This window comes from Polypterus senegalus, chromosome 4, assembly GCF_016835505.1.
Source record: "Polypterus senegalus isolate Bchr_013 chromosome 4, ASM1683550v1, whole genome shotgun sequence".
Lineage (NCBI taxonomy): Eukaryota > Metazoa > Chordata > Cladistia > Polypteriformes > Polypteridae > Polypterus > Polypterus senegalus.
In genome coordinates this window covers 196882452-196896929 of record NC_053157.1, presented here as the reverse complement: position 1 = coordinate 196896929, position 14478 = coordinate 196882452, and the positions used below count along the sequence as shown (strand labels likewise).

Sequence of the window (14478 nt, the reverse complement as noted above, 5' to 3'; positions counted from 1 at the left end):
AAAAAAAAACGGTAACTTTTACAAGTCCTATAAATGTACAGTGGTTGTTACAGACACAAACCAAATTTATGTGTGTACTGTATAATATTAACAATAAGAGCAGCTCACTACTGAAAACGGCAAATATAGGAGGCAGTCAGGATCGAACCAGGGACTCTTGATTACAAGTCAGCAAATCTTACTGCTGTGCCACGGAAGCTGTTGTATCGTCCTTGAACCTTTTATCTTTGGACTTCAGGCTTCACACATTCTATAGTTTATGCCTACATTTTGTAACATTTATTACTAAAATAGTGTTCCAAATAACAATCTATTATTTTCACTCTAAAACTCCAGCCTTTCATTCCCAGATAATCAATCAAGGCATGAGCTGGGAGAACACAGTGCACATTCAGCAGCAGTGGGGGGATGGAATAGCAGGCTGCTTGCTGCTTGTCTTTATCGGCACACTTACAGGACAAAAGACGCTGACGGAGAGGTGTGAACAGATTTAAGGTGGGATGGATTTACGAGTTTTCTCGTAGGTCTGGTAATTCTAGTGTTAAACCATTCCTGTTTTGGGGGTTGTCTCATTGTTGCCCCCCTCTAGTGCACCTGTTGTTAATTTCATTAACACCAAAGCAGCTGAAACTGATTAACAACCCCGTCGGCTACTTAACTGACCAGATCATCATCCCAGAAGTTTCATTGCCTTGATGTGCTACTCTGATTAAAAAGCGTTCCTTTCATTTTTTTTGAGCAGTATAATGTACACTGGTTGTCTATTAAAGTGTACATATTCACAGAATACACTGCATTTACCCATAAGCCTCCTAAGAAATACTGCACCAATAGTAGTTCTTTATCATAATTAACTTTATGTGACAACTCCTCTACTGACAAGAGTCAAAACTTATTTTTGGTTGCTGTTGTCTATGTATATGCCAAATTATTCTTGAGTTTTTTGGCAATGCTGGAAACCCTGAGCTGGACCATTCAATTTTAAAGGTTAAACATATTTTAATGATCAAAAAAAAAAATCTTTGAACGATTATCAAAAGAAAGGTACTAGTTCAATGCAGTAGTTTTAAAAGAAGCATATCAAGAATAACTTCTAGCAACTTAATAAACTGATTTTCCCATTTGAGACTTAAATGGTGACTTTCCAAACATAAGGACAATATCTCTTGGGGCTTCTACCAGAATTTCTATACACAAACTGTTAAAATGAATTACAAGCAAAAAATATAATGCACACTCACCATTTTTTGGTTTTGTATAGTACTTGATGTGGCTGTGGGTGTCTTATCTTTAGAAACAGTTTCTTGAATGGCCATTTTAGGTTCTGTTGAATGTAGGAGTTTGCTAGCTGGTAGATTTGTTATGTGATTCCTTGAAGACTCATCATTAGAGGGGCAGAGTACATCTAGAGTAGAGTGAACCACCTGTAATGGCTTGGAAGATGAAGACTTTCCGTAAGGATTTTGTCTCTTTTCTGGGTCAGGTCTGAGTATTGCATCAGTAAAATTTAAGTTTTCAGTGTTCCCAGAAGCACAGGGATTAACCCTGTCGGGACAGTATAACTGTTGGGATTGGTTTGGTGGGATAGAGGTTTGCACAGCTGCATCAATACCAAATGTAGGATTAGAGAAATCAGGTGCAAAAGATGGATCCATTTGTACAGACAACTGTACTGAATCTGCGCTTGAAATCAAAGTATGTTGAAAGGAATCATTGGGTACTGGAAGAACAGGGTAACACAGAGTAGAAGGAGAAGGAACTGAACTGGGTTGAATGCTTTGTGGAACTTCAAGGTTTTCGTTAATCCTGGATTCTTCTGTAAAGTTGTTTCTTAATGGATTTTTTTGTATTATTAAGGAAGGCATTGAATGATAATTTTGTTCACTGTATTCTGCCGAGCTTAGTGATGGTGGAGGACTGCTGACAGCAGAAGCAGTGGATGGATGTGCTGGTGCAGCTGTTTTGCACTGACCTGTTAAAATTAGAAATAAATATTGCAACACGCTTAAAATAAAAGACTACCATAAATAGTGTTTTCTATTTAAACTAATAAAAATATTTTTGGTAAATATGGGCTTCTTCAAAATACAATTGGTAGATAATCTGTCTTTCAAATGGATGCACAGATTGCATGGCTATCAACCTCTAGTTCAGAGACTGTTTTAGCTATAACAAAACATATTGCTGAATTGGTCATGTAAGGATCTATGAAACTGTTCTTCTCCATGAAAAGATGTAGGAGTAAATAATACAATTCTAAAACCCTCTTACTTTACAGGGAGCCATAGCCTAACCTGCCATCATCAAGTACAATTCAGGAAGCATTTGTGTACACGCCCATATCAGGCAAGTTTTTAACTGTTAAATATCTTAACACAGAAGCATTTGAGGATGTAAGAGAAAACACCGGATCACCTGAAGGGAAAATCATGCAGACACAGGCAGTGCATGCAAACATTAACAAAGAACAGACCAGGCCACAAACCCAGATCCATATGGGAGCAGAGCTAAGCACCATACCCCCATGCCACTCAAAAGATATTGTAATAACAGAAATACTGACTGAGTAGCTAAATGCAAACTGAGTAACTGTATTATTACTGAAACAGAATTAAACATAAACAGTTACAAAATATGCTAATTTTTTTTTTAACCACCTTGGTAGATATCATTATTACGTACAAATTTATTATGTTTTAAAAGTTGCTCAGTCTCATGTCTCTGAGTCAGACTAAGAATATTGCACATTCAATTAAAAAAAAACACATCTTCACACAATATTCTATTAATGACATTTCATTTTATAAGAATGTTATAACTGACACTAGCAACCCTCTCATATGTGTCTTGTAAATCTTGTAATAGATTACCCCAGTATTTTTTATGTATAAGAATTTTTTCAGATAACAATACAAGATGAAATATCTCATTGTCAGCTAAAAAAAATCAGCATGATAGTACCGGTATAAAGCAAAATAAAGTGTAAAAATATAATTTTTAAGTGATCATTTTTTTTTCCAAAAAAGACATGAGAGGAATGCATATGGATATTTTTTCAGCAAATTAACTAATGGTGTGGTCTACTTTCACACTCCTGTCAGTCTGCTACCATTGATAGGTGTGGCATATAGCATATGAAATGAAATTAAGCAATATTGTCAATTACCTGAAGGTTTAGAATATTTATCATATTGAAACTGCATTTCATCTGCAAGATCTATGTGACCCGTCTCTCGCAGTGCATAAATAAAATTAGTGGCCCAATTCTGCTTTCTTTTGAGCAGCGTTATCAACAGCTCCATGCCAGACTCATCGCCATTCTGGGTGTAATTGGCAGTGATTTCTCCCTAAAAGACAAATTTTTGCAATTAACTATGTTGTACTGGCTGCAAAACACTCTGGCAGAAGGTTGTACATTTACCAGTTTTTGGCTTTAGAGACTCTACACTTCCACCACAAGCACATAGACGCTGCTCATATAATGGTGGAAAAGGTACTAAAAAACCTGCTCAACTAGAAGTACATATTATTAGACAGACAAAAATGTACTTAAATAAAAGTATTTGACATGGAAACCATTCAAGTAAAAAAAAAAAAATGCGGCTTTGGAAAAAAATGTAGATACTTTAGAAATAAAATAACCTAAATTGGTAAATTTCTTCAAATATCCTTGCTGTACATTGAAAGGAATAGTCAGAATATGCACAACAATACAACACTTAAGATTTTATTTATCAAAAGGCATATTAATGATTTTCTATATTATATATACAAAAACAGTTCTACTGTACTATATATGGCAATTACATTTCAAACAGATTTAGTATGCACATATCTATCAAATACAAAAACATCTTTAAGAAAACCAACCACTCAGCAGCCTTATTGATTTCAAATTGCAATCATTATTACAGGTATACACTTCTACCAAAATGAGCCCGCTGTCAAGTATGTTGCACTTCCCTCCAACACAGTAAGATTTAAAGTTATGAAAGCTGACTACATATTTGTATTGCAAGAAGTAAAAAGCAATAATTAAAATATGGACTCAAGAATTTGTCTAAGTGGTTTAATTAGATGTTGTTAAAAATAGTTAAAAACAGTAGAAAACTTTAAATGCAGGACTGCAACTGTGAGTTTTTCTATTAAACATTAGACATTGACTGATTAAATGCCAAAAATCACAAACTGAAAACAAACATGACAGAAGGATCCAATATTATGTCTTTGTATGGAGCCTCTCTACTGGATGGCAACATAAAAATATTTTTTATTTTCAAACCAAAATAAACAGAACAGCAGGATCAACTGTTTCAATTTGTAATTATTACTATGCTCTTCAATCAAACTTGGTCCTTTCTCTACTGGAAAGTGTTTCATACTCTCCCTCCCCTAATAAAAAAGTCTGAATAAAGCTCTCCAAATCCTGGGTATCCATATGAAATAAAATGATGTACTTCATGAAGTAGAAGCAAATAACAAACAAGAATAGCTGTGTCAAATACTTCAAATATTAAACTGTGTGCTTCAATTTAATCATAAATGTTTTAAGTCTAAATATTCTCGACTGTAGTAGAAATGTGGAATTTTTCATTTTCTGATATTCAGCTCTTGGTTAATGCCTTGGATTATTACACCTCTATATATTGAGATACATCCACATACTGAGCCACAAAGAAATGCAAAGCGATCACGTCATATACTTATATATTAGTGCTCCAAATATCACAACCTAGAACCCCAGAAACTTTTGCATGCAGTGTTATAGTGAACTCTGAATTCTGAACATGGCCAACTATTTGTACTTTGTTATGACCTATCCTGAAAATATAACAAAGCAGAATAGTTACAAAATATACTTTTTAAAAAGTAAAAGCATTTTCTGTTAAAAATACTTCCTATATAATCTACTCATGTACACTAACAGCATTACTTTTGTTTTGATTTTTTACTTTGCACAATTGTTTACATTACTCTACTGCTGCTATATAGGTAACTGCACTTTTAATTTTTTTCAATGCTTGTCTTATGCAAATGAAAAAAACTGCTGGTTTGTTATACGCCATTAAACAGAACTGTAGGGAGGATATTGGAATGCGAGTTAACCTGCAATCTGTTATCATCAATCAGTTTAGCACAACCATGGAAACTCTTCTGAAGACACCAGCTTCTTAAATGCAGCAGTAACTTGAATTTAATGGATTCATTTTGGAAGCATCTTTGTAGGTCATTTAGCAATAATCAAGCAGTGTAGCAATTAGAATGCAACTTACTGTAGACATTAAAACAATGAACATGTCTCTTAGTAATATCACTCAAATACAAAATAACCATTAATAGATACTGTATATAAACAATACATACAATATTCTCACAATCTGTTAATTGCAAATATAAAATAGATTTGTCAAGACTGGTTGCAAGTTCAGAGTTGTAACTGATTTTTTTTTTTAAAAAGGAAGTACCTTTTCAGAGTCCGAGAGGCATGGAAGATGGCGTAAAATCTCTCTTGGTCTCACTCTTCTCACATAAAGTGCAAGATTTGGACGCATGTATTCACTGTATACTTTATCATTTGCAAAACTCATTATGATGGATATATCTTACAGAGATGACCTAAAATAGAACAGATATTAAAACCACCATTTCTCCACTCTGTCAATCAATAAATCATTATTACACTTACTGCTCTTAACAAATACCACAACCTCACAAGGTACATTAAATTTGCACTTAATAAAAAATAAACAAAATATAACAACCAAAATAGCCTAAGAAACATAAGCATTTTATTCTCATTTTTATGTACAGAGTTCTAGCAGCTGTAAATTTCTTGTAAACTTTATGTAAAGTAAAAATTGTTTCCCAAATTCCTTTGATTTTTTTTTTTGCAAAACATTTTTAATTTATTAACATGTTTTTTTTTTATTTTACAAAATGAAACACAAAAAAACTGGAATAATGTCATCAGCACATAGGAATATCTGTGCCATCTCAGTATATAATAATTCTGCAGACACAGTAAACATGGAGGAGACTAGACAGTGCAAGAATAAAATCTGAGCAAGTTTAATCAGTTTATATATTGTTATAACACCTTGATCTACACTGAACTTGAGTTGGTGAAACACATAAAAATACAACATTAATACATATGTGCTATAACAAGACAACAGTGATGATCATTCTTGCAACACCCAAAAAATAATTAACAATGCACTTGGGACATACATCAAATTAGCCCAGCAGACTTTAAATTCCATATGTTAAGCTCATAGTTTGTGTGCAAATACGGTTATAAAACTGGGTTGTCCTAAGCATGACAAATCTAAGACTTTTACCAAATGTACAAACAGCAAAAAGAAGATGGGCAGATGTGGTGTCCTCTTCTCACAGCCCCGGTATGTAGGTATATAAAGAATGTTCTTAAAAAAGACATCTGCTGGTCTCTGTCATATGTTATTAACAAACATGTCATTTGTCCTATGCAACAGAAAGTGAGAACTCTTAAACAATAAGGAGTGTAAGCAACCGATTTCCTCTTTTGTTATTTTCAAACGCCGGATAAAAGTTCTGGGTACTACATATATTATTACTATTTTTACTTTTTTTGCTTGTGATACATCATATGTCATATGTTTTGCTACTTTAAAGATGTATGTGAAAATTGTTCTGTAATGATTATGGCACTTGAAAACAACCCTTCACAAAAAAAGCATTCTCTGCATGCATTATGTGACATGATCAAAAAGAAAGCAGAAAAGGACACACGTTGCACTGCCACATTCTACCTGTAATATGTCTAATTAAGCCAGACAAAACAAGCTATAATTTGTGAAACACGTTAAATGCAGTCAATTAATTAATTTTTGCTTTTTCCAGCAATGCTTCTTTTTGCTGCTTGAGGACAGAAGACATATGTCTCTATCTATTTCTTTCTTATATAGCTAAAGAACTGTAGATAATATGAATGTTGCTGCCATGTAAAAGTTTCTTGACAATGGTCATTGTAAAGCTGTTATAATAGCTAAAGGAAACATAAACAAGGCAGTTATTTTCCGTCGTCTTTAATAAGAAAAAAAACCAGCTATTGGTAGTTGACTTGTGTTTTGTCTTGGTACTCTACTTTCTCCTTTTGTATTATTAATATGTACCCTTTGTCAGAATGCCTCAAATCGCACAGACTTACCACTGTTTATTGTACCATGTAACATTTCCTCACCTTCCCTTCTACATTTATAACCTCAGGTAATTAGGTGTAATAAAAGACAAGCAGGAATTAAGTTACAATTTAAATAATGTATTATCGATAATATTCATAAATAATAACACTATGCAAAGTACATTTGAATATTGGCAACCATACAACCTGTTAAATGGTGATGTGTAGTTTCAGGCAGCACACAGACTTGTTAGTTACTTAAAATGTCTCTAGTTAAGACATCATTTGTGGTCAGCTTTCTTCAGAACAGGCCGCATGCCTGTCTCAATATGGCTGCTGAGCTGTGCTCTTCATTGTGTTGTCCTTTTCAGTTCATGGTGTGTAAGATGGTCTTTCCTCAGTTTGGTCAGAGAGAGAAAGGGGTAAAGCAAGCAAATTTATAGGTTTTCTGTCCAATCCCTACAGCCAATAGGGCATCATGGTACTTAACACTAAAATTACCAGAGCCGACGAAAAAAGTCGTAATTCCGTCCCACCTTAAATTGCTTCTTAAATTCCTTCACACCTCTCCGCCAGTGTCCTTTGTCCTCTAAATGTGCTGTGATAAACAGAAGCTAGGAGCAGCCGGCTATTCCATCCCCCCACCAATTTAGAACGTGCATGAACTTCTCCCAGCTCATGCCTTGATTGAGTATCTGGGAGTGAAGTGGAGTTTTAGAGTGGAAATAATAGATCGTTATTTGAAACACACTCATTTCATGTCTGTTCCATTTCTACAGTAATCTGTGTATACACATTGTTAAAACAGAAACGTTTTTTATATTCTAGTAGTAGATGACAAAATGTAGACATAAACTATATAATGTATGAAGCCTGAAGTCCAAATATCAAAGAAACATTTTCACAAGAGGTACAAATATAACATAATAATTGCACTTTTATTCAAAAATATAACTGCAGAAACAAAAAGCCGCCTTAACATGCGACATTGACACCTGACACCCGTTTATTGTAACTTCCTCCTTGGTGCAATAGAATCAGTTCCCGCCTGGGAATCAAAAGGTCCCGAGTTCGATCCTGCACCACTCTGTTTTGAGAAGTAAACTGCTCTTAGTCTTACTATGTTAGAATAAAAGCATACATTTGATTTCAGTCTGTAACAACCGACAACAAAGGTGGGACGGAATTACAAGTTTTTTCGTAGGCTCTGGTAATTCTAGTGTTAAAGGCCTCTGATACAAGCCAATTCCAAACAGTCATACTTCAGACCAATGGGGCAGAGAACACCATCACACCTGCCCCAGTGAAGCTGTGGGGGTTGATTGAGAGAGAGCCCTGCAGAGAAACATTTGACAAACTTGTTTGAGGCACTTCCCCCAACACTGTCATAAAATTCACTTTCCTGACTTAGTCTCAGAGGGGGGAACATGAATGCTTCTCACTAATGTAACGCTAATAATGTTACATTGCTTTGCCTAAGTTACAAATAAAGACATACAAAATATTTATCAACTTGTATGCAAAATTTCACATCACAACAACTTGCTTAACAGTTCTATCATAAAATGGCAGTAAGTCGGAGTTGTCAGGTTTTAGTGTGAATCAGAAAGGGATATGTTGCAGAATGAAACTTTACGGGTGCTGGAGAAATATTAGTTCAGCTGTAGATCCAAGAGCAGAACACTGGGATAGAAATATTTGTCCCATAATATACTATGAAGAGGTGTGTTTGAGAAGCAGATGTGTTTCCACTTTACTGGTAACAATACAAGCTAACTATTCAAAAATATGAATAGGCTGATCCTGTAAGTGATAATGCAAAAGCAGATCTGTAAAAAAACACAATATTACATGTTGCAGGGCTGCAGACTGCGAATAAAATAAACAAAATTGATATAAAAAGTTACAATTCGTGACAAGAATTTAAAGATTAGTCACTATTAGTGACTATATATTTAGTCATATTTCATCTGCCAATACTTAAGATACATTATAAATGACTTTACCGCCATCACATCATTAATACTTAGACACCACACGCATCATCATACCCAAGTTTATTTATCACAGCATGAACAGCAACTGCTTTGTGGGTTGTTTGGTTGGTAGGTTTAGAGTACAATTTGTGCCAAAAATTAACAAAATAAAATGGCAATTATGAAATAAATAAATAAATGCATGCAAAAGTGCAGCAATAAATACAGTATGTAAATGATGCAATACATTTTGATAAAAAGGCATAATTAAATAAAAGTCATCTAGTTATTATGAAATACAATGTAGTTATTTTATTATTATTACAGGGTTTATTTCCCAATGGCCTTATTATTAAAGATTTCTTTTTTTAATTTCACAATACAACTTTTCCAAATAGCAGAATTCCAGACGGCTATCTTAATGCCAGTGCTATTTATTTCAGAATGTCTCTTTTCATGAAGTTTTTGTCACTTGTAAATGAAGACCAAAGGGCCGAACCTTTTCCTACCGGTTAATGCTTTGCTGTTGATTACTTTTGCCTGGTATAGATGGCAGGCAGCCTACCAAAGATATTTTAGAGCTACTTGTACACATTCAAACTGGCAAAATGTCAAAGCAGTAAGAGTTGCAATAGTTTTTCAAACAAAATATTGATAATTTAATATAATACAACTGTACCAAGCAATGTGTGTGTTTATTAAACGAAAGTAAACTGAAAATTAAAAGCCTGAAGACCTCACTGTTCTCACTGTTAATAATCCATGGACAGATAAATGATTTGAAAAATATTCACGTTGATGATAACAGTCTTAAGATCAATTGAGCACCGTGCATGCACAGAAGTTCATCTGGAAGCAAGTCATCTGGAATTTCAAGCCTTGGATGTTCAGCATTCGTGTGCCTTTGTAATCTCTTCAAGGTCATTTCCTTGCGGACATGGCACTCATTCAGTCTTAAACTACTAATGACATTAGCATCAACATTTCGAAAGACATTTCTTTGTCTAAGCATTTACATTATATCGCCAATTTGTCTCAAAATAGCATCATGTGTTAAATAATCTCATTTGATTCAAACTAACTATCTCAACTTTCAATTGCCACGTGTTTACCAGTCTGAATGTGTTGTGAGTAGCACTGTAAGACATTTGGCAGCCTTCTATCTACAATCAGGGAAAAGTAAAAAACAGCAAAGGATTAACCCATAGGAACAGGCTAAACCAGGTGGTGTTTGCCTTGACTGACAAGTGACGAAATCATTAGGAAAAGAGACATTGACAAATAAATAATACATTACTCTATATAATAACTTGAAGACTTTGATTTAATTACACTTTTTTCACAATTTATGTAACTCGTTTATATGTATTGCTGTAGTTTTGAGTGAGTTTTTTTATTTCATAATTGCCATTTTATTTATTTAATTTTTGCACAAATGAAATTCCAAAACAAAGAATGAAATTGCTCTGGACTATATAATTGCAAAGTGTGTTCCCAAGGAGCCACATTTAGTCCGAGCCACTTCTTGCGCCTGTGAAAAAAAAAAACTACCGCTAATGACTTTAAAAAGCTTAAAATTTAATATATCCTGCACAATTTTAAGCACTGAAGTACAAAATATATGTGAAATATGATGGAATGGATGTATCGAAAATGTATGACAATGAGTTGACACAACATGTGCTGAATTTGTTAGGTGCACCGCAGCCGAACTTAAAGTGCAAATGCAGCAAAACTGCAAAGGCAAATTACATCATAGTCTTTACAAAATATGGCACGGATGTATTAGGTAGGAATAATGTGATTGTGCACTGCTGGGCTAATGAATGGAAAAAAACATTTTCATTTTGCATACCTTACCTTCCATAATCATAAGGTCTTGCCTTTGGAGTTTGATGAGAAGTTGATTACTTGTGCCTGCTAAGGCACAATCAGAAGAATCTCCCACTATTTTCCCTATTTATTATTACGAAGTAGGTGTGGATAAACAGTGTGGAGTGATTCACTTATTTACTTATTGTCAACTTTATGTAAGTGACTGAAAACAGTTTTTTTTTTTTTTTTAAGACAAGTGCTTGTCACTTCCTGAAAATGTATTTATGCAAGGCTAATATTTCCTATTTGTTAATATTATTTAGTTTATGCATAAAGCGGGAAAGATGCATGGAATGCCGCTATTGGCATGGGGCTGGGGCCGTGACACTTGGATGGATGGTTTAGTCAAAGTCGAGTGTGAAGCAAGTTAAAAAAAAGAAAGCACGTCTAATACTATTTAAAGGCAAAGGTTTTGTACATTAGAAATAAGGTATTTCTTTTTTAAACCAGTGTGTTTGTGTTATAGTTTAGTAGAGAAGGCTTAAGATATCATGTAGTAAGTCAAAGTTTTGCATACTTTTACAAATAGCAGTTAATTGAATGTTTAATAAAAAACAGATATTGCTGAATTACTGTAGGTGTGCTAAAAGTTTTGTGTATATCACATCCATTCACGATAAAGAGCTGATGGGGATAAAAAGTGTTGGCCTATTTATTTATTTATGTAAGTCTTGGGGCCGTTACACTGATATATTTGTTCTGGTGTACTTGACAAGAGTCTTGTTGGATTCGCTGAGCTTAAACATTGCGTTGCCCAGGGAATATTAAACACAATAAAATCCATATTTAATAGTGCAGACCTGGCTAATTCGTAAAATCGGTGCAATTTGGGGTAGACACAGCCAATGTTAACCTGGGTATATCAGGTGTCATAGTGCACTCCTAAGAAGAGAGATAGGAGAACACGTACCTTCATTTCACTGATGTGATGTAGATGTTGTCCATATTGAGTGGAGAGTGCTCAAACTGCTTATTAAAGACCAGTTTGCATAACTGCTTTAAATTAGTTTGTCATAATTAGTATGTCATAAAAGCAGCCCTACTATAAAGAGTTTAGGAGTGTTTTGCATTTAGTGTTAGTAATGCTTGTGCTACCCTTGTCAGCTTCACAGTTTGAACAAGGCTTTTTTTTGAAAATAGCTAAAACCAAAACTGCACAATTAATTTATTGTCTCAGCTTTGGTGGGTTTATTCAGGATTACCTTAAGCCCTTCACTTAAACAGTTTAATCCTGTCCTGTGTGTGGCACCGGCTCAGCTCAAACAAGAGAAACAGGAGGCCTCAGTATACAGAATGGCTAAGTGACACTAATAGTTTGGTAATCAGTGATATTGACTCAGAATTTGACATAGACACTCAACTTGTAATCTATACTAATAAAAGGCAAAGCCCTCACTCACTCACTCACTGACTGACTCACTCATCACTAATTCTCCAACTTCCCGTGTGGGTGGAAGGCTGAAATTTGGCAGGCTCATTCCTTACAGCTTACTTACAAAAGTTGGGCAGGTTTCATTTCGAAATTCTACGTGTAATGGTCATAACTGGAGCCTAATTTTCTCCATATACTGTAATGGACGTTAGCTCGACAGCCGTGGGGGGCAGAGCTGCGTGTGACATCATCACGCCTCACACGTAATCACGTGAACTGACTGTGACCACAGTACGTAGAAAAAAAGGAAGAGCTCCCAAAGAGCGCTGAAGAAAAACGCTGAATACTTTATTCGCGAGATACAAGTTTAATGAGAAGGCACGAGGTATAAACGAGACTTTGGATCACTTTGTAATGGAGTTCAAATTGCTGTAGTGAGAAACTTTTAAGTGCCGGGTCTTAGCTAACATTAAATAAAGCCGTGGACATTGCAACATCACAGAAGAGAGCAGCTTACGTGAACTGACTGAAAGCAGTACGAGTGATCACTTCCATGAATCAAACCTGTTCAAAAAACGCATTACACAATTGACAAGGTAGGAAAAGAATTTGCTCCGAGTTGAGCTCCACAGCTAACGTGGTCTTGCGGAAGCAACTTTGTCACGCTGCCACCAAATACTCACAGAAAAATCCACAAGTTAATACACACGCTGTCTCTTGAGTTTCTCCACACTCAATGTATTCTTCGTGTCCCCTTTATACCCTCTGATCTCCCATTTCAATTCAGATGCTTCCAATTTCCAGTAAGACTCTGCTGCGCGATGACAAGTAATAAGTCTCAGGGACAGACCCTACAAAACGATACCATTGATTTCAGGCAAGATTGCTTTTCTCATGGACAACTATACGTTGCATTCTCAAGAGTGAGCTTGCGCAGCTTCGTCATATTACAACCGGAGTGCAGCCAGAAACTTTTAAGTGCTGGGACTTAGGTAACATTAAATTAAGCCATGGACATCGCAACATCACACAAGAGAGCAGCTCACGTGAACTTACTGAACGCAGTACGAGTGATCACTTCCATGCATCAAACCTGTTCAAAAAACGCATTACACAATTGACAAGGTGATGGCTTTATACAGTATGTTGTTCATTTATAAAAGAGCGGAGAAGCTGTGTAAAGGCTGTTTCACAAAAAACCAGCGGAGCGCCTTATATGAGCAGGCAGTCAGCTAAAGAAGGGAATCAATAAATATCTATATAATCTTAATAAATGAGCTAAAAATAACATACAAGCCGCAGATTAAATAAAGGAAATGGGTACCTGAACAGTAAAGTAAGTGTCGAATAGCTACACAATAACTATAAGAATTGTAATAAACGAACAATAAAACAGTACAGAACCGCGAAGGAAGGAGAAATGATGGCCTTATATGGCATTCGTTTATAAAGCAGCAAAGAAGCTGTGTGAAGGCAGCTACACAAAAAAACAGCAGAGCGCCACACTCTGAATGTATTCCTGGCATCACCATTATACCCTCTGATCTCCCATTTCAATTGAAATACCTCAAATTTCCAGTAAGGCTCTGCTTCGCGATGACAATTAATAAGTTTCAGGGACACATCCTACAAAAGGTTGCCATTGATTTGAGGCAACATTGCTTTCCTCCTGGACAAAACTATACGTTGCATTCTCAAAAGTAATATATATAATTATACTAATAAAAGGCAAAGCCCTCACTGACTGACTGACTGACTGACTCATCAATAATTGTCCAACTTGCCGTGTAGGTAGAAGGCTGAAATTTGGCAGGCTCATTCCTTACAGCTTCCTTACAAAAGTTGGGCAGGTTTCATTTCGAAATTCTACGCATAACGGTCATAACTAGAAGCTATTTTTCTCCATTTACTGTAATGGATTTGAGCTCGAAAGCCGTGGAGGGCGGAGTTTCGTGACATCATCATGACATCATCACCAGGAAGAGCTCCAAAAAGTGCTTAAGAAAACATTATATAATAAGAAGGCAGCGAAACAATTAGAAGCGAGCGACATATAAAACCATATTCAGCGGCTCACGTGAACTGACGCAGTG

The 14478-nt window shown here is 35.4% G+C and overlaps 1 protein-coding gene across 1 annotated transcript in view; it reads right to left on the bottom strand.

Moving 5' to 3' along the window:
- mavs (mitochondrial antiviral signaling protein) overlaps positions 1 to 14478 on the bottom strand; it is a 54409-nt gene that overhangs the window by 29863 nt on the left and 10068 nt on the right. The window contains exons 2-4 of the mRNA XM_039751826.1: positions 5466 to 5616; positions 3167 to 3347; positions 1242 to 1972 (exon numbers count right to left, since the gene is read on the bottom strand). Of these exons, the coding sequence (XP_039607760.1) occupies positions 1242 to 1972; positions 3167 to 3347; positions 5466 to 5588 (1035 nt within the window). The 5' untranslated portion in view covers positions 5589 to 5616. The remainder of the gene's footprint in view (positions 1 to 1241; positions 1973 to 3166; positions 3348 to 5465; positions 5617 to 14478) is intronic.